This window comes from Etheostoma cragini, chromosome 17 (assembly GCF_013103735.1).
Source record: "Etheostoma cragini isolate CJK2018 chromosome 17, CSU_Ecrag_1.0, whole genome shotgun sequence".
Lineage (NCBI taxonomy): Eukaryota > Metazoa > Chordata > Actinopteri > Perciformes > Percidae > Etheostoma > Etheostoma cragini.
In genome coordinates, this window is record NC_048423.1 from 19,010,750 (window position 1) to 19,031,489 (window position 20,740).

Genomic DNA, 20,740 nt, shown 5'->3' on the forward strand with positions numbered 1-20,740 from the left:
AGAATTAAGTAGACCTATAAAACCTCCAAGCCCTCTGCAGAAATCTGCTTCAATTTTTTCAGCATATCCACATGAATAATAACAATGTCCACATTTTTTGTAGAAGTCAGACCTTTGGACTATGATCAGCAACTCAGCCAGCGTTGAGTATTGATCCCACCTCTGCAGTAACTTCTCTAAAACATTGACTGAATCATTGTCCTTACAGTGTTTTGCCTCTCAGACATACAGTGAATGAAGCTGCTGTGTCACTGGGACGTATATCTCTGGGGCATGGAAGACCACAGTCATGATTGGGCACCCCTGCGTTCGCTGATTGCGTTGAGTCACATTTCAGTCCCAGCATTCCCTCTGTGTGGCCTCAGGAGTCACTCATCCTGCAGGTTGTTTTTCCCCACACCTGCTTGCAAAGCCGGCAGCTCCTGGCCTTACAGAGAAAGCAGTGACGTGGGCCGAAGGCTTTGAGGAAGTCGGCGAGCATTGCTGCAATCTGTAATATGGCCATGAAGACACAGCAGGCCACAGTGCTCCTGCCCAAAGTTCCTCCTTTTGCAACCAACTGCCTGAATGTTGTGCTTCTTAGGAGATAAGGGCAGCCTCCCACGAAAGGTGACTCAGCAATCCAACACACAGCCTCTCCTGAGATAAGGTCTCTCCAGGGGCCTGAGGACAGTGGGATAGCGGGGTGGGTGGGGGTGTCACAAGCAGAGCAAACTGAGGAAGGTAAATTCACAATATAGCCACTACTTTATTCTAGGAAATTGAGTGTGAACTTGTAACATAAGAACATAAATAAACAGAAAAAGCTCTATGTTAAAAACTGATAGATTTGAGTACATGAGTAATTTGAAATACAATAATTACAGCAGAGGTCAACTGCACCAGCTATTCATATGAGATAATAATGACAAGACATATATGAAAATGAGAGGTGAGTTATTTAAGCCAATCCAGAGGTCTAAGTCATTATTTATTTATGATTTCCATCAATATTAATCGACAATTTATATATGTTTAAATGATGTATGACAGTGTAGGCGCCTATCATTTAACTACACGACTGTGCAAGTGACTGACACTTAGATTGGCATTATCAGAAAACTGGAATGAAGTAATTAAACATCTTCACCTCTTTGTCCATATATGTGTGAATGATGGCAGAATGCGGGGAGATGAAGCGTTGCACCCTATGCAGCTAAAATGTGCTGCAGCCAGTACGCCGCGGTGACGGTTTACTAATTCACATTCAGTGTGTCTCAGTTTTAGGTCCCTTTCAAGCAATTTTGAATTTAGATAATTGACTTTTCAGCAAAACTCCCAACGTTAAAGTTAAAACGAGTCTCACAGAGCTCAGTGATGGAAACATCTGAAGCTGAAATATCTGTGAGCCAGTAGCATACTGTTGGTTTGTTGACTCCTGAACACAAAACCCAAAGGGAAAACCACATTGCAGTGACTATAATGCACGATGGTCTTCTGAAGGACTGAGCCAGTAACGCAGCGAGGATGCACTCAGTGTGCAGGCATCTTAAAACAGAAAGTAACAAAGAGTAAAATGTTGAAAAAAGAAACTAATGTGCCCAGGTTCGGATATAATCAAGATTGTGCACACTTGCAGATGTGATGAGGCAGGACAGAAGCTTTGACACTGTAAGAGGGGCCATGACTGGAGAGAAGAGCAAAGTGAAATGGATGAAACATTAAAGAGAGAAAGAAAAACTCATTATATGGGAAAGAAAACAGTTGTGTTAATTTCATGGACTGCTTCAGCGTGCCAGAACAGGTGACAGAAGGGGAGCTGTCAAATATGCAAGTAAGGAGAACCCCCCCTCCCACCCCCCAGCTTTCTCTGTGAGAATGAAATAAATAAACAATGAATGGTCCACTCTCCTCGCGCGCCTCATCCCATCTCATGCATGGCTGCCAGTAATGGTCTACTGGGTGTCAGCTTTTATTGGCACGGCACAAAGCAAGTGCCAAGGGCTCAGAGGCTCGACTCCCCGCTGCAGACTCGGCCTGTGGATAAAAGCGAGCAAAATGCCCCAGCCGAGCTCAGAGACATAGTCATGTTGGGCTGGAACGAGGAAGTGCAGTGGAGAGGGGAGGGACTCCGGGCGCAGCTCCATGGGGCCGCCGCGGCGCTGCGACCTTCTGCACATGGAGCCGGGGAGAGTTGGAAGAACTTCATACTGCAAACTCAAGGAATAGCAGGTAAAGTGACTTCCACCGCGTTTTTCAGCTCCCCACTAACCTCAAAGGCTAGGTCAGCACCTGTACATTGAGCTCTTCTTCTTTTCAAGAGTTTTAGGAGCCATTTCGCACCTGACTGGAAAAGACTCCTTTAGTTTCGGTGCAGGTGCGCCGCAGCATCAGATCCCGCTTGGTGCGCGTAATTCTCGGCTGGTACAGGACTTGTAACGGATTAACAAACCAGAGTACTATTTTATTATTAAATATAGAACAAATATATTCAGTTTTACGCGTCATTTGTTACTAAATAGCCATTAGTTTAACGGAAGTAGTGGAATGTTCCCCATTTTTCCTGCGTGTTTTTCTCTTTTGGGAACATATGGATGACTTATTTCACAATCACTTAGATTTATATAAACATACTTATCTCGTTTTTTAAGATTTACTTTAGGCTACTACTTTGTTCGCAATACGTTAGTGCAACCTGTTTAATGGATTTTTACGCTCCTGTTGTAACCTATATGGCACCTGTTGCCACAGATGTGCGCGCTCAGTAAAGTTCAGATGCTCCCCCGGTATCTTACGTTTGATAAAATAAAAAATACTAATAAAATAGACATTTCCCGGAATAACAGCGACTTTTGATTAAGATTAAGAAGCACATTTTTGGGGGCCCAAAACCAATCCGTATATGTGACAATGTTTAAACAGGAAATCAGTACACAGAAGATGTACCCAAAGTTTCTTATATATTAATAATCGATAAATCGGATCATTTCTCATACCGTTTAGCTTTGTATTCACCTGTTCTGTTCGAACCACAGTCTCAGTTCGCTGTTTAACGTCTGTGTGAAGGGAAGAAACAAGACGCATGTAGGCAGGACTGAAACAAGTTTTTACAGAGCTGACACTGAGGGGGAAAGTAGCTGATCAACGCCCAGACAGAAAGGCACACAGAACTCTCAAACTGTTGAGGAAGTTTCCTCTTTTAACACGTTGCAAAAGTTGAGCTTTATAGGTTGAGCCTCTGCAAAAGCTACATTCTTATTTTAATCAGAAGCTAGAATATACTGTGTGTGTGTGTGTGTGTGTGTGTGTGTATATATATATATATATATATATATATATATATATATATATATATATATATATATATATATATATATATATATATATATATATATATATATATATATGCAGTAAATTCTAGGTTTTGATCAAAATAAGAATGTAGTTTTTTATTTTATTTTTTTTCTAATTTTATCTTAAAAATGTGATTCAAAGCCCCGAGTCAATGAGTTGCCATTAGTCTGTCAAATCTTAAACTGGGAGAGAGCATCTTTAATTTTTGTTGTAATAGGTCTGTATTTTTTTAAGGCAAATAGGAATGCATTTGAAGTTTGCTATCAGGTAAAATGCTATTTTTCTATGAGTTTGAAACATTTAAGGAAGGTTAAAAATTCCCTCAAATCCCACTTAAATGCAAATATTCAACAAAAGGTAACACTTTTACACAAGGTAACAAAAGTATTAGAAAAATAGATTTGATTTCAGATGTTCGATCTTTTTTATACTCTCATAAGGAACACCAAGACCTGCACAAATAGGACTTTTTCGTATCTCAGTTGGAAAGGGAAGTGCTGAAAGTGCTGCAAATCTGTCTGCAGATACATCATCTTTCTTGTCAGTAGAAACAGAAGTAGGGGGTGGGCGTCGGAGGAAGGCAGACAGTTATTAAAATGATTGTACTGTCTGAATAGCAGAGTAGTGAAGTGTGTCAGATGCAAATGAAGGAAACTTCTCTTCAGCGCACCTTTACCCTCACCCCCTCGATAGGCTCCCAGAACACATGCGCTAACACTATCTACCCACTTACACCCATACATTTCACGAATTACTGATGGCAATCTCCATGTGCATATGAACAATGGTGACCGTGGTTGGCAGTGTAGGATCATCTCTAATCCTAATGACTGATAAGAAAAGCGCCCAGCTTCATTACTTCTCATAAAAACCACATGAGTGAAAATAAATAACTCAGATATTTCCCTGAATTATCAGAACGTGCAGTAACTGTAGAAAAAGTGGAGACTTTTGGCAGCGTGTGAGAGAATAAAGAATTAGAATCATTTTTCCTATTGTTTGTGCATAATCAGAGTGAGGTGCAGCACTAATGAGCAATGAAACTATATATATATTCCATAGGCCTACTGATGTGTTTAACATGCTTTATTTCAGCCAAAAATCTAATTGGCATAAGCAGAAACATTTTTTTTTTTTTTAACTGAGCATCCTTTGGCTTAAACCCCACTTCTTATTTTGTTTTGTAATTGTTTAATCACTCAATACAATGTTGCGTGATTAAACCGATCTTTTAAAAAATGGATTTTTATTCAAAACATTTAAATTTAATGAATTCAAATGACATGAAACTTAATTTAATTCAAATTGTTTTTTGTGTGACTTTTCCACACCACCATGTCTATACTTGAGTGTTGCCTCATGTTTTCCAGTATTTGCTGTTCATTTTGCATGTGTCTCATGTATACTCAACTGAACACATCCACACCATGTCGAAGCTTCCTCCTGGGTTTCCAAGCTGTGCTGGTGTGGTCCTCAGTATCTGTTAACGGTTTCGTTGTTTCTCATCTCCACCCTGCTCCCTGGTGTAGCTTCTGCACCTCACTATGAGCAGACGCCTCCAATCCCCCCCCCCGCCCCCCCCCGCCATTCAACACACACACACACACATACACAGGAGGAGGACCGAGAATTCTGTGAACCCACAAGCCTCTTCCTGCCTCTCCTCACTTGACATACTCCGACCAAAACTTTTCCAGTTATGTATCAGAAGTCTTTTCTTTTTGAAAGATTCCACCTGCCCCCAGTTCACACACACACACACACACACACACACACACACACACACACACACACACACCTACCTCCTGGTAACAACCAAGACATGAGCAATAAAGGGTATAAATCCTGTTTCTTTCATAATATCAGTTTGATCTGATGAGAAAAAATCGTGGCTGGGCAGGTAGATGAGCACATTTTAGTTTCTTATTAAAAAGTATGTTATCAAAGTAGGACTCTAAACTTTGGAAAATAAAAATGAAGGCACACTCTTCAAATCACAACTAAAAACAATAAGGGAAAACTTTGTAACACGTAAAAAACTTAAAATAGTATCACAAAATAACTGCTTCCTGAATACTCTGCGTGCACCTTACTTTCCACATGCCTACGCAAGTGGGTTGTGGCTGAATGTAGGAACTCTCTTTTATATTTCTGCCGAAGCCCCCCTCCGCCAACACATCCGTGTTTCCCTTCACACCATCTGCCCAGAAAAAAAGGGCACACGAGAATATACCCCCCCTCTGCCCCCAACCTCCTAACTCCAGATGCTGAAGAAGTGCGCTGCGGAGTCGTAGCTCAGCAGAGTAACACGCAACACCCCTGTGTTGTGCTGAACAAATCTTCTGCACCAGTGACCTTTGCCCCCTCCCCCTTCCCCCCCTCCTCCCCTCACACTAGCATCCTGGGTGTCTGCAGGCCGCCAAGCTCCTGACTTGACTCCGCAGAATATTGTGCGTTGCGACACAGCGGCCCGGTCGCTTCCCACTATTTGTTCCAAATGTGTGGAGCCATCTGTCAGTAAAACAGGAAGGCCTAGGTTCCCCTTCTCCCTTGGGCTCGTTTCGCTATTTTCGGGAGCTTCACTTCTCCCTGAGTGGCTGCTTGGACCGGGCAGCGGCCCCACCAAGGGCTTCTTGAAGTGGCGGAGCCGGGGCTGAGGCTGTCGGGCCCATCTGCTGCAGGCTTGAGGGCCATCCATTATTAATGGGGCCACGAGCACTGGTGACTCCTCAGATATTCAGTCCTGGCCGGAGGATTGCTTCTAAAAAAAAAGAAATCATAAAGAGAACTTCTCTGTCCTTCGGCCTGCTTTTTCTGTTCTTTTCTCTACCTTGCTGTTGCAATTGCTCTCCTGACTTCTTGCCCTCCCATTGCTATCTTCGTTCTCTGCCTCTAAATCTATCTTGCTGCTTCTTCTCTCTCTCTCTCTTTCTCTCTCTCTTTTTTGTCCTCCCCTCTCTTTATTTCTGAGTGTGGCTTGCATGCGTCTGTGCCCAGGCCGCGGGCTCAGCGATGCATGCTCAGTAAATTAGTGAGAACACGAGCGCCGATCAGCTGGAAGTGCCAAACACCCGCATACTCGTGACCTGGGGCCAGTTAATTTTCTGCTTAATTTTGCCGCAGTCAGTTTGCATTTTTGGATGATTACGTGGCAGGAAATTAACAATAAATAACAAATGTGGTCTGAAAGCCCATTCCCAGCAAGCCTACCAGTGGGCCCCATCACCCGGAGCCAAGCCACTCTCCAAGCTCAGTCGCTCTGTCAGACTTGTAATGAATATGTCTGTAATTCTTTGTAATGTAATGTGGGGGACTGTGTGGTGTCTGCGGCGGTGACAAGAGCGATCTCACTGAGGTGACAAAGCCACGCAGAGAAATACACCCTTTACTCCACTCTGGGTTTTTATAATGTTGTTTCCTCAGCCTGCACTTGATTAAACTTACATACATCTCCATCTCCATCTCTCTCCCATTAGAGTACCTGCACCGCATGGAGACAGAGGAGGCCCAGGAAATGGCCCAGATGCCAGGTAAAAGACTACCTACTGCATGATTGAGACGTAGAGTGCAGAAAGTAAATACAATAGGCCCAACAAACAGGCTCTTACACCACCCGGAGGTAATTTTGCTTATCCTGAATGAGACATGTTGAGGGGCTGCGTGGTGAGTGATGGGTGTTTGCTGGTATGTGTGTCTCGCCAGGTAGGGACAGCCCCCCTGCCAACGAAGCGTCCGAGGAGGCAGAGGAACCGATGGCCGTCCCTGAGGACCTGTCAGCCAGCTCCACCCACCAGCAGAACAACAGAGGGGACAAAGGTACGAGGCAACATCTCACCAAACGTCTCACAGCAACTCAGAACATCACTGATGCTTGTGTAAATGTAAGAACAGAGGAATCGTAGTGTGTGAGTGTATCCATGAAGCAGCAATCAAAATGAGTCAAACCCACTGCAGTGCCTTTCCCAAAAGTAATGTATTCACTCCCAAAGCATCTAGATCAGAGTAAAACAGTTAAATGACAGAAATGTCAGTATCAAAAGCATAACATATAGTAAAAAGCAAAAAAAAATGTTTTTATAACTTAATCCCATACACATCCAGAGGGAGATATTTGCTGTTCCAAATCCCTTGGAAAAATTTATTTGAAGCTGCAAAGAGACACATTTAGGTCATTGGCAGAAAAGGTAAAAAAAAAAAAAATCCCTTTGATTCATGGCATGTCATTAATAAATCGAATCTTAAGGAATAGCTAATGTGGCCTTGATTTGAGTTTGTGAACACCAAGCCAGGGAATATCATGGTGAAAATAAGGATGAAGCATGCTAGGGGGATTCACATCGGCGCCGGCGTATATTTATCTCACGTCTCCTAACATGGGTGGCTTGTGAAAAAACAGGAAATGTTCAAGGTGGAGTCATTATTGGTCATGTAAAAGCGATTAGCTTTTACATGACCAATAATGACTGTCATCCTACATGACAGCAGGATGAATCAGACATAACATACACTTTAAATAGGACAATATTGAATTTATTTATTTTTAAATTTAGAAATGTGCAAAATGAGGTGCAACTCAGGGTCACAAATATGTGGGGTTATATATTTTGTTTTAATCATGAGAATTTTTTTATTTTTAATTGATGGCAGAAAAACCACGCATAACAGCTGACCATCCTTTCAGCGTTTTTTGCACTTATCCAGATGACGGCAAAGATTAGCAGCACACATTACAAAAAAAAAAGTGAGAGGAAACTGAAATAGGATGTGTAAGAATTTCCTAAGAAGAACTTGCCATCAGGCAGTTTCAACACTCCTGAAGATAAAGAGTTCAGGAACAAGGCCAAGCTGAGAGAGATCAGCGTATCACTACACCACATAGGTCACACACCTGTGTGCGCAAACAAACACACACACACACACACACACACACACACACACACACACGTACACAACTTTCTTGAGTTGTGAGGTGCCGAGCTCAGCACAGGCAGGAATTTTCTAAACAATTGTTGTGATGGCAACAATTAACAAATTTGAAATCGAGTTAGGGAGCGTTTGTAGAGCCATGTTTTATAAGACATCTCAACTCCGTTGACTGATGGACGTTTAGTTCGACCTGGGGAAAAAAAGGAAGCAGAAAGGAGATTTAAATGTCTTACTTCCATCGGCAGCATGTAAAGAAAGTAAAGGGGGCACAGCTGGCAGCGTGTATGTATGACTTTATGTACTATATGTGAGCTTCTGTTCTTTCCCTATAACAGTAGGATCACTTTGCATGAGTGTGTGTGCACATGTGTCTATATAGAGACAGAGAGAAAGAAGGGAAGTGCAAGTATCTGGTACATCTATGCATGACTGCCCCTGTGATAAAAGCCCGATTGAGTTATAATTATCACCCAGGATCATGTGCTGTTCAGTTCTCTGTAGTGAAAAAAGGCATAAAGCAGAGGGACTATATGTGGGACATGGGACCTCAAAGTATCGAAAGCTCAAAACCTCAAAACCCAGGTTTGTTTCCTGTTGCAAATAAGTCTGCACAGCCTGGGATCGCCACTCTTTCTGCACATTCACAACGATCCAAGCATAAGGGAGCTTTAGAGGTCAAAATGAACCCTATTTTGTCCTCCATGTCAGTGTGTTAAGTAAACTGTCACAAAAATGTGAATTAAAACAATTTAATTGTGCGGCTTAAACTGAGAAATTAGCATGGAGACATATTTGGTTGAAGTCACAAGGCGGTAAAACGACCTTCTGAACATCCCAGTGAAATGATTTCTGTTTCACTTTCGGTGATTCAGATGCTCCTTTGCTATTTTTAAGAGATATGAGACTAAGAAGGAGACTGAGCTGTCTAGTTCCCGAAAACATGGAGGAGGTTAAAAGTGTGAGGGGAAAAGCAGGCTGTTTTTGGTGTTCCTGCAACTCGCGTTGAGAGTTTTGCTGGCGTGGTTTAACACATGCGGTTCCACTACTTTGCACACAGGGTTATTTTCAGGCAGTGAGAGCAGCAAAAGTCAGTAACAGGAACCTCCGGCAGTCTCCCTGTGTTTCCACGCTGCAGAACTAACACATTTGCTTCCTATCTGCTATCAAACTCGTTCAATATAGCTTGATGATGTCTGTTCTTTTTATGCCCAAAAATGCTTTCTGTTACTGATGGTACTAGAGCTTCTTTCTTCTTCTTTTCACGTTTGTTGGTCACTTCTCTCAGTATTGGTCATTGTTTAATCCTCTGTTACAGTATTGTGTTACCCCTTTTATCTGTAGTCTGAGGATTAGATCCACATCAGGTTATAACCATTTTATTGCGACTTGGTTTGTTTGTCTGGCCCTTGCTTCCCAAAACGAGCAAATCAGGATGTGTGACTGTGACAAACAAGATGAACAGTAGAAAGCCTTCTTCCTATTCCCAATTCATTCACAACTTCCCCATATCCATGAGAAGTAGGTGGCAGCCCAGCGTTCATGGTTCCCTTCTGTCTGCTTCACCTGGCTGATAACCTGGTTGGTGTATTACATGTCTCAGGAACTGAAAACCACAAATAAACAGAACATTTTTTTTTTTTTTTTTTAATTGCTGTGTTCCAACAATTCTGAAATGAGTGAGAATAAACTGTCTCGCATTTAGTTTTTCTTACATTGAAGAGTTATTCGTGGATCAGTGGCAACATTTCCATGTGCAGAGAAATGCCTCTCTTGTCAATACCGAGCAAGGTCATAGTCTGATTAAGTCTTTTAATTGGTACATTGTTTACAAATCAATGTTGACATCAGCAAAGTACTTCAGTTACCCAGAAAAATTTTGGCAACCAGAGGTTATGTGGCTAAAACCATAAATTAAATTAAGAGGGTTAAAGTGGTGTTGCCACTTATCGAGTTTTGCTTTCGAGCTCTGTGATATGCAAATGCGAAGGTAACCCTATCACTTGCTCTCAAAAATCCCTCTTTACGTCACCATTAAAGCCTTAATGCCTGACTGAAACACCTCGGTGGTTCAAGTGAGAAATTCAGTCTTGGTTCACCTCTGCAAACGTGAGTAGGACACGTGCACAACCTGACTGCACTTCACAAAATGTCACAGACGGTGTAATCAGGTCTTAAGTCAGGGATTCCCAACTGGGGGTGCTCATACCCCGAGGGGTACTTCAGCTGTTGCATAGAGGAATGTGGAAAAATTGGGGAGCAGCTTTAGTCATTTGAAAACATAGAAATTGCAATTTAAATACAAATTTGCATACTGAGTCACCTGAATACCACTTGTTGAGAGTGTGTATAATGTAGTAGTGAAACAGTTGTTAGCTGTAATAGATAAACTGTTGTAATAGTTCGATAAAAATAATGGTTACATGGTTCGAATGGAGGGGGTGAGCGATCACGGAAGGCTTGTGTCACATGGATGCACTGACAGACTTGTTGTCGTTGCTTAGAATTCCAAATGGGAGAGACAGAAAGTACGCACTATAGCTTTAAAGTAATGGATACACAGTTAAAATAGTTAGCTAGAATTAAGCCGTAAATTTAAAAAATATTTAGCTTAAAGTAATGGATACACAGTTAGCTAAAAGTAACCCGTAAATGTTTAAAATAGTAAGCTTAAAATAATGGGTAAACAGATTCAAAATTTAGCTTAAAGGGATAAAAACACAGTCAAAATAGTTAATGCAATAAATACAAGGGGAAATAGATGAAAGTAATGGATATTAATGGTTGACATGTTTAGCAAAAGGTATAGGAATTAAATAGGATAGCTCAAATTAAGGTAAAACCCGTTTAGTTTGCTAAAAGTAGTGGGAGAATGGTTCAAATAAACAGTTGTGTAGAAAAATGGGTATCTAGGTTAATCTGGCGGGGTTGTGGTAGAACTACTGGCAAAAACTGTTCAGACCCACTGTCTGAAGTTAAATCTGTATATGCATATATATGACCAGAGAACTCTCAAGTGAAACTAAAAGCATCATGGCATTAACAGCTTTAGAGGCGTGTGTTGACACATATGAACACTTAAAAACAGTGTCACCCACGTTGCATTACATTACATTTTGGATGCACATGTAGCGTGTTTAGTAACTAGTTTGAACAGAAGTTCTGTACCATAACTCATCATCATCTTTTGCACATTAATAGAACTTAACACCAGCGTAGCACATTTTTTTCTCTAAAGCTTTTCCTTCCCTTTTGCGTGCTCGGCTGGTATCTCTCTTATCTCATCTGCTCTGCCTAAAGAGAAGTTTGTCCAAAAAAATCAGTCGGAACAGATGAGCAGATTGTTTGTCATGCAACATCAAATTGATAAAAAATAAAATAAAATAAAAAAGTTGTGTGGAGAAGGACGATCGGATTATGAGACTGATCTGAAAAGCAATCATAAACATCTCATGATCCAGTGCTGTTAGTTCTCAAATTTCGCTCCACCTCCTGCTCTCTATGGGAAACATTCTGTGGGGGGGGGGGGGGGGGATTTATGTTCCCTTGGTGGCTCTCAGCAAAAACAAGACTCCTGCAAAAAAAAAAAAAAAAAACATGTTTCAGTTACTGGCTGTTTTACAATTCCTTTCCCGTGCTTCCCTTTCTGTCACTTCTCCATAATTCTTGGTATTTCAGTTAGACAGGCTCTGTGTCTGAAGCTTCCCCTTTTCCATAGATTCCTATATTTCATGATTTCCACTTCTTCCTCTTCAGTTGTACAAACAGAGGTGGAGGCGTGAGGAAATCAGGCTGCCACCGTGACACCCAAACCACAGGCTGATAACTGTGGGACTTGCACGATCCGTCGGTTCTCTTAAATGTTTCTAAAGTTCGCTAGTGGGAAAAGAAGGAGCTGGTATTTCAGCACAGAGGACGCGTTGTTAATCCTTCTGGGAACACCAGACATCGTGTAGAGATTAAAGCCTAACAAATAAAAGTTGGCATTTGTCAATCATGCAATTGCTTTCTGTATTCTACAGACCCCTCTGATTAGTGAAAAGGTCAGATGCAAGTTTGTCTCATGTGTGCATGTGTGTGTTCATCGCACTCTGTGGCTCTGATAGACACCGCTGTCGTCCCTAGTTTCACACTTCCTGTGTCTCTGTTTCCTGTTTATCTTGCTGTCATTTGTTTCACCAAAGTGTGATGGTGTGAGATGATCTGTGTTTCTTCATCACTGACATCCTCAAACAGTATGCATGCTATCCACCTCTGTATCCTTATGAAAAATACTATTCTACTTTGAAATAAATAAGCCGCCTATCTACAGTATGGTCTACAGTTTAGAGGAGTGGGCGGTGGCTTGATCTTATCAGACGAGTGCGAATTTTTCTCAGGCTGAATTCATAAAATGCCTGAAGTAAGAGGGGAGTTTGTAAACTGTCGATGCATCATCCCGGTAAACATAAAAAATGTTGCATTGAGCACTAAAGGCCATTGCAAATCTGTTGTTTCCCTAGTTATATTATAGTGCAGTTGAAATGCGACTACATACTGTACAGTGTCTATCCAGACAGAGGAACGAGGGAAGGAACAGAAGTATAAGGACTACAGTAACATAATGAATCCAAACAAAGCCAGGCCATGTTAAAGTTCAGTTTCTTGGCTGCGAGAAACACAGTTTATATAATGAGCACATATGTATTTTATTTGAACAAGTAACAAAAACACATGTAACACATAATATGATGTTACATATATAAAAAAATATGGCACTTTCTGGAATCAAAATAAAAAGCCAAACAGCAATTTAAATGTGAAAATCTGTCAGGTCAATCATGAAAAAAGTATACAATAAAATCAATTAAAATATTGAGATTGATGACAACACTAAGAAACACAATAATGACAGGAAAAGCTATGTATTACTTATATCAGTTAGAAACATTCATGAACATCCATTTAGTGAGGACAGTCAAATTGCTTCAAAAAAATCATTTGACTTTCCTATTATTCAGCCTTACAGACCAGGCAAAGGCAACTCCATGGCTACATCACAGTGTTACAATAAGCAGCTCTTATCTATTCTCCTGTCACAGTATCAATATCACACTGATAATTGCCCATCTTTAGCATATAACATCATGAAAGAACCATGCTCGTATTCTAAACCGTGGCCCCCCCCTCCTTGCCCTTTTTTCCAGCCTGTAACATTAAAGTTGAGGCTCGCAGTGATGAGGAGAATGGGCTGGCCTGTGACATGAATGGCGTGGAGGAGGAGGAGTGCGCGGAAGACTTGCGCGTGATCGATGCCTTGGGGGCCAAGGTGAACGGCTCACAGCCGAGCCCCGAAGCCAAGGCCTTCTCCTCGGCTGGCGGTATCCGGCTGCCCAACGGGAAGCTCAAGTGCGATATCTGTGGGATAGTTTGCATTGGCCCCAATGTGTTGATGGTGCACAAGCGGAGCCACACTGGTAAGCCACCTGCAATACTTCTTGCCCTTCCTTTGCACCCATGTTCACTGTTAGTAAGACAGGATGGATGAGGGGTAGAAAGGTGTTTGCTGTGGCTCCCGCCCATGTTCAGAGCATTTCTTTAGACTTTAAATGGCAAAAATGAAGCTCAGACTTGTTATCCCCCACTAACCCAAGCAGTATCACAGTGCACATGCTTTAGCTGTCCTGCACACAAACACTGCTAGATAAATAAACTTTAGAGCCTGTTCTTATGTTTACAGTCACGCTTATGACCAGTTGTAGCGGGAACGGCATCCTTGCGTTTGGCTGTATGCATGTAAACCTTCCCATTGTCCGTGAAATAGACTTTGAGCACGCCATTAGCTTTCATTATGACTGACTGAAATACCGCAGGACAAGCGACAGTTACTTATCTAATTATTGTGTGACAAAGTAGCGGAGATGAACTTGGTCCGACAAAAAAGAAGAAAAAAAGCCCTGATCTGAGAAACAGGATATCTGTGGACGATTAAATGGAATCTCTATGAAGTGACAATTATCTGGCTATTAAAAGTTTTTTTCAAATTTCAAAATTGATATTCTATTGTAATGAAGCCAAACCAGTGGTGTGGAACATTTTTGAAAAAGGCACTTAACTGTCAAGCTTTAGAAACTAATGAAACTCAAAATGGAAGAAAGGAACACTAGACTAATGTAAATGCAAAAGAAAGTACAATAAAAGACATAATGAAGTGCCTCTTATTTAAATAGAAAATATTCTGTGGTGAGTCTTTGCTCCTGAAATGCATTTTTAATGAATTTCCTTTTTTATACATTTTTGCTGCTTCACTGGTGACTCTTATTTTATGGGGTGCCTTTGAAAAAACGAAGAAAAAAAAGCCATATTAAAACGTTCTCACAGAATGCCACAACACTCGGAGAGGCTGGATATTGGTTTATTCCAGAAGCGTTGATCAGGAAGACTGGCTCTCAACACAAAGTGTTTCCTCCACTTTATTCAAATGAGGCTGAATTTGCATTGTGATGTGCCGCTCTTATTTTAGAGACGAAGAAGAGGAAAAAATGAGATTTTCAGATCAAATTGACCTAGGCAATGGTGCATTACGGAACTGGCGGGCTGAGTCTGAAAGGCTCTTGTTCGATCAGAGCGCCAGAAGTCGGTGGGGCAGGGGGAGCACGGAGAGATGGAGTGTCAGTCTGCTGTGAAACCCTCTCTCAGGCTGCTGGATCGCTCTCTGCCCCCGAGACGCTGCATCATCCAGGCTTGTTCTGGCGTTCGGGATGCTTGTTGTGCAGTGACCCCGCATTCATACAGCAGCAACCCGCTTTGTAATCCACATAGAAAAGACAAAGACTGCGCTTTTATTGTTGTCAGTGGAGGAATCGAACATAGTGAGGTTAGGGAGAGTGGTGTAATCAAGCATAAACAGCCTGGTAGGGTACATACAAAAAAAACTATACAATTGGGTGCCAGTAAATCGTACAAGTAATTTATTCCGTTATTTTTTAGTTTTTTTTGCCTCTTAATAGTAACGTGTCTCTGTTTTGCTCTTGTCCTCAGGAGAACGTCCTTTCCAGTGCAGCCAGTGCGGTGCCTCTTTCACCCAAAAGGGCAACCTGCTGCGTCACATCAAGCTCCACTCAGGGGAGAAACCCTTCAAGTGTCACCTGTGCAGCTACGCCTGTCGCAGGAGGGATGCCCTCTCTGGACATCTACGCACCCACTCGGGTGAGTACCCACATGCCACCCACACTGACAACTTCCACACCGTAGAAGTAGGACCGCTGGATGCCTTCACCAGTGCAGTGCATGCAGGGAGAGCTCAGGGCTTGATAAGGGGAAGTTGACTGGGTGTACATATGGTGTCACTTTTCTGTGTGCAAATGCTTTGCAGAAGTATGAGTTAATGAAATCCTTTGGGGGTAAACAGCACACATACAACGCCTGCTCTGAATAGTTCAACAGAACAGTGAAGGGATGACCTGCTAAATGTTTTTTTAACACCGTAATGGGTTATTCATCATTATTCTCCACAAGTTGGTGTGCATAGGCACTAAACTGAATTTAATAAGGAGCAAAGGCTAAATGAATCAGAAAGATTACACACTGGGATGGCCTACACAGGAAAAGGCTGGATTGTTTTTTTGTTTGTTTTTTTACAATTATCCCATGAAAGGTTTAAAACCAACAGTGTGTCAATCTGTGTCTCAGTACTTTCCAACTTCCCTGCTATATTTATAACACTCGGTTCCAATTCCATTTATTACTATTGAATACAGGCTTTGTAACAGGCCACACATATATAATACGTTTTTTAAAATGTAAAGACAGAGGGGCTCATGTACTGTATGTGTTTGAGAGGAATTAGCTATAGTAGTGTCATGCCCAGGGCTGTAGTCACACTTTTCCAAATACTGAGGTCATACGTCTCTCTAAAAATTCTGATCTCAGTGATAGATAGATAAGAATACTTTTTTTTACTTCTTTAACATTTCAGTAGATTATATTCCATGACTGTGGGTCTATTATTATTTAGTTTACGGTAAAAGCTTTCTTATTTTGTTGGTGTAATAGCAGTTCATTTGGATCATGTCTACACACATCAGGTTATAAAATACCCACCATGAGGATGTTTGTATTTGTAAACTCCCCTCAAGTTGCTTCCTGAATTCCCCTAAAAATACAGATGGATGACCTCAGTGAGCTCATTATTAGCTACAGCTGTTCTCTGGACTTCACCTGTCAATCAAACAGCGTGGGGACGGTACTGCCCGGCCTTTTCCTTGGGTTTTCTGTCTATGTAGGTGGGGCTCTTTGTCTTCTTCTTTTTCTTCTAATCAAACTGGGAATGTAAAAATCCATCACTTCCTGTTTTATTTCCAGGAAAGAGGGCATTTAGAACGAAAGGCTATAGGTTGAACTATTATTGTGTAACTAAATCCAAAAGTTATGAAAATAAAAATGAAAAAAAGGTTATCATTTTATGATCAACAATCACATAGAATACAGCAAAGCTCTGTTGACTGACTAATGTTATTTCTTTGCAGTTGGAAAACCCCACAAGTGTGCTTACTGTGGGCGGAGTTACAAGCAGCGCAGCTCTCTCGAGGAGCACAAGGAGCGCTGTCACAACTACCTGCAGTGCATGGGGCTGCAGAACAGTATCTACACAGGTCGGTGCCTCACCAGACGCACACTTCACTTTCACCCAGATCCGATTGGCCTACTTTACCCTGAGTGCAGGTCACGCTATGCATGCAACAGCAGTGTTTCCATTTGAGTATAAGCTCATGCAGAAGTTCTTTAGCTATTTCAAATGACTGCAGAGATAAGTAAATGTAATCATAGTGTCAGTGTAAAGTTCTGTATTTGTCGATATATGCTCGGCGGGCAAAAGCTGAATGAACTCACTATGGAGATATTTCATGCGCAGGGTGCTGTAAACCTCTGCGTTGAAACCTAGAAACACATTTATCCCTCATCTGTGAGCAACAAAGACATATTATTTTTATAGACCAAGAGCTTCACATGTGTCAGAATAGTCCGCTCTGTGCTCTGCGAGAAAAATACCATCCGATCAGAAACTCCCATCATGTGTTAGCAGGCGCCGGTTCATCACTTTAAACAGACCAAACTCAATTTACATTTTCTGAAATCTACTTTTCTGTCTTGCTTTCCAGTAGTAAAGGAAGAAAGCAACCAGAATGAGCAGAGGGAAGACTTAAGCCAGACGGGATCTGACAGAGCCTTGGTGCTAGACAGACTAGCTAATAATGTAGCTAAGCGTAAGAGCACTATGCCACAGAAGTTTGTGGGTAAGGGCTGAAATCTGCTTTTTCTGTGTTCATAACCTATACACCTGTGAAAGCTGCATAGGTGAAGCTGCAATGTGTTTTGTGTTAATTAGGTTTTCTCTGCCACCTTGGATCTGCAGAATGCATGCAGTGTAAAAGAAAAAGTCTATTTGTGCAATTAAGCCTGATAATATGTTTAGAAAAGCCTTGTGTTTAAGGTGTTTATCTCTGTATATTCATTTTACTCTAAGATACTGATAATCTTCATAACAAAAGAGGGAGAAAAATAGAATATTAAGAGGCCGAGGGAAATGCTAGTATGAGTCCAGAAATACCAACAGGAGACCATAAGACCAGAATCAAACAATTACAATTACAGCGAGTCATTTTTTAACTAGAAAGGAGCAGGCTCGGCATTAAAGTGTTTAAATCGCAAGATGCAGGTGAAAGTTTAAGTATAAACTTCACGTTGCTCTTCTGTCTCTCTCCGAACCCTCAGGCGAGAAACGTCTGTCAGACCTCACCTACGACGGAGGAGCGGGGGAGCTGATTCAGCCCCACGTCATCGACCAGGCCATCAACAGCGCTATCAGCTACCTGGGGGCCGAGTCGCTCCGGCCTCTGGTGCAGACTTCCCCGGCCTCTTCTTCCGATGTGGGCCTCAGCTCCATGTACCCCCTCCACAAGCAGGCTGGCGATGGCCACGCGGGGACGGGCCACAACCTGTCGGCCAAAGACAGCGCAGCCGAGAACCTGTTGCTCCTCTCCAACTCCAAGTCCGCGTCCAGCGAGAAGGACGGCTCGCCCAGCCACAGCGGCCAGGACTCCACAGACACCGAGAGCAACAATGAGGATCGTCCGGGCGGGGCGGCTTCCGGTCTCATCTACCTGACCAATCACATCACGTCAGGGGTGAGGAACGGCATGCTCCCTCTGGTGAAGGAGGAGCAGCAGAGGCAGTACGAGGCCATCCGGGCCAGCATAGAGATGGCTTCAGAGGGCTTCAAGGTGGTGACGGCAGACGGGGAGCAGGTGAGGGCGTACCGGTGCGAACACTGCCGCGTTCTCTTCCTGGACCACGTCATGTATACCATTCACATGGGCTGCCACGGCTTCAGAGACCCCTTCGAGTGCAACCTCTGTGGTCACCGGAGTCAAGACCGATACGAGTTCTCCTCTCACATAACGCGAGGGGAGCATCGCTACTGAACCCCCGTACACCGGAGAGACACACACACACACACACACACACACACACACACACACACACACACACGCACAAGAGACAGAGACAGACAAATAGGTACAGATATGGAAAAACATGCCACACACACTCATTCATGCAGGCATGCACTGGAAATACATAGAAATACAACATGTAAATGACAATGTTGATGTCTGAAAGTTGTGTTTTTTATACAAAGTATGCATGTTTCTTGAACACAGATAAATGCAAACCATATAAAAAAGAAGCATTTATTTTCCTTTCAAATACCATGCTCAAAAGAAGGAGTAGTTCATGTTCATTCCTTTTTTTTTTTTAAGAAACAAATGTATGATAATATAATAATGTTCAGTGTAGAAAACACAGAGGTGCCACATCCTACAAAGGTTTTTAAATTATGTATTTGCAGTTGCCATGTGTATACAATGTATAAATGTGTCTTTTCTTTTGGAAAACCAGGCAGCATCTTTTTTTCTAGACTTAAAATAGAAAATACCAACCTTATATTTACAAATCTGGTTACTGAAATGTTCTGCAGTTGTTTTCAGTGTGGGTAAACCCATTATAAAATTGGTATTAAATGCAGTCAATAAAAACAATCAATGTAGATAACCCCACATTTCCTTCTAATGTTTCAACCTGTTCCTATATTTGTAACAACCTAATATTATTTATATCACAGTTACATGCCTGTCTGTTTTTGTATTTATTACAGTAATTGATGTTTGTCTGTAGAGTAGTTAAATAAAAGCTGCATCTCTTTCTGTCCAACAGTACTAAATGTGTTTGAGGTGACAACATGACCGCTGCTGGAATTTATTTTTCATTTTATCCGAAGAAAATGTTATCTGGCCATACCTGGTGGCTAAGAAATGTATCACTTACAAAATGAAGACGAGCCATTTGAGGTTTGAATGAGCTTTATGTTTGCAAAATATCAATAAACGATATTTTCTATATGCACAAAGCGTGGGGAAGTGTTTTGTTTTTCAGTGAATGAGCGTAGAAGGAGAAGGAGCATTTATACTTGAGGAAGTTGTTTAATGACTAGACTGCTAACAGACCTGTAGCTAATGGCAACACTTTTTTAAAATATTTTTCATATAGATGTTTTCAATAGGAAAGTTTTCTTAACTGGACTGTATTAACCACCTGTCAGAATATGGAAATGTCCACATTAAATTGAAAATGATTCCTGAAGTTAATGCAAGGTTTCTCTGAGTTTTACCTTCCAAGGAAATATGGAGATTTAATTTCACACTTTCGAACCTTCTGAAATAATTAAGTTTAGATGTCATTCAAGATGCTGCTCCCTTCTACCTGTCAAGGAAGAGCAAAGAAAGAGTGAATGACTGGCACTGAAGGGTGAATAAATAAACACCTCTCCACACACAATTACCAATGGGTGGTTGAAGAGTACAGTCTAGATTTAGCAGAAAATCTCATTTCCATGAATTATTGATCTTACCCTTAAATGTGTTTGTTGATAAAAACCATACATAGCATAATGTCCAACTAAAACACTTCTTCATATTTGTAATTTGCAAAGGATGCAAGACAGACAGAGCATGCAAGTTGGAAACATCACAGTGGCATTTGTCTGCACAGAGACACTCGTGTTAAAATTGTGACATCAAGGGAATACCGGTGGCATAAGCAGCATGTGAGCATGGAGACCCTCCCTGCATACACACACACACACACACACACACACACCAGCATGTGGACATGTGCCGTGTCCAGGACCTGAAGAGCGTGGCGCTCTGAGGGGCTGGGACAGGGAGGATCAGGCACTGGAGCAGAAGGCAGGGGCCGGGGCTCTGAGGGCCAGGCCTGTCTGTAGAGGCTCGGCGGAGGCCGGCGAAGAGGGGCTCGGCGGCGTTGTGCGGCGGCGTTGTGCGCCGACAGCCTCGTCCAGATGGCTGCTGTGTGATTTAGCAGAAAAGGGAAGCAGCTGTGGCCAGCGCTGAGCCCCCCACGCTTGACTGGGACCCAACAGGGGAGG

At 42.1% G+C, this 20,740-nt stretch overlaps 1 protein-coding gene and 1 long non-coding RNA gene across 9 annotated transcripts; one reads left to right on the forward strand and one right to left on the reverse strand.

Annotated features, from left to right (window-relative positions):
- Positions 1-392: 392 nt before the first annotated feature.
- LOC117960620 lies at positions 393-3,117 on the reverse strand. The gene is made up of 2 exons (XR_004660185.1): positions 2,976-3,117; positions 393-1,666 (listed from the first exon to the last, which is right to left on the reverse strand). It is a non-coding gene; the product is annotated as an uncharacterized LOC117960620 (long non-coding RNA).
- ikzf1 (IKAROS family zinc finger 1 (Ikaros)) lies at positions 1,889-19,940 on the forward strand. 8 transcript variants are annotated; one of them, XM_034898615.1, is made up of 8 exons: positions 1,890-2,211; positions 6,810-6,863; positions 7,036-7,149; positions 13,443-13,712; positions 15,277-15,444; positions 16,764-16,889; positions 17,397-17,531; positions 18,010-19,940. In XM_034898615.1, the coding sequence occupies exons 1-8, from the start codon at positions 1,917-1,919 to the stop codon at positions 18,717-18,719; spliced, it is 1,872 nt and encodes a 623-aa protein (XP_034754506.1). In that variant the 5' UTR covers positions 1,890-1,916; the 3' UTR covers positions 18,720-19,940. The 8 variants fall into 8 exon arrangements, with proteins under 8 accessions (XP_034754508.1, XP_034754506.1, XP_034754507.1 ...); XM_034898616.1 differs by having other exon boundaries at positions 17,400-17,531; XM_034898621.1 differs by having other exon boundaries at positions 2,124-2,211; positions 6,810-6,952.
- Positions 19,941-20,740: the final 800 nt, after the last annotated feature.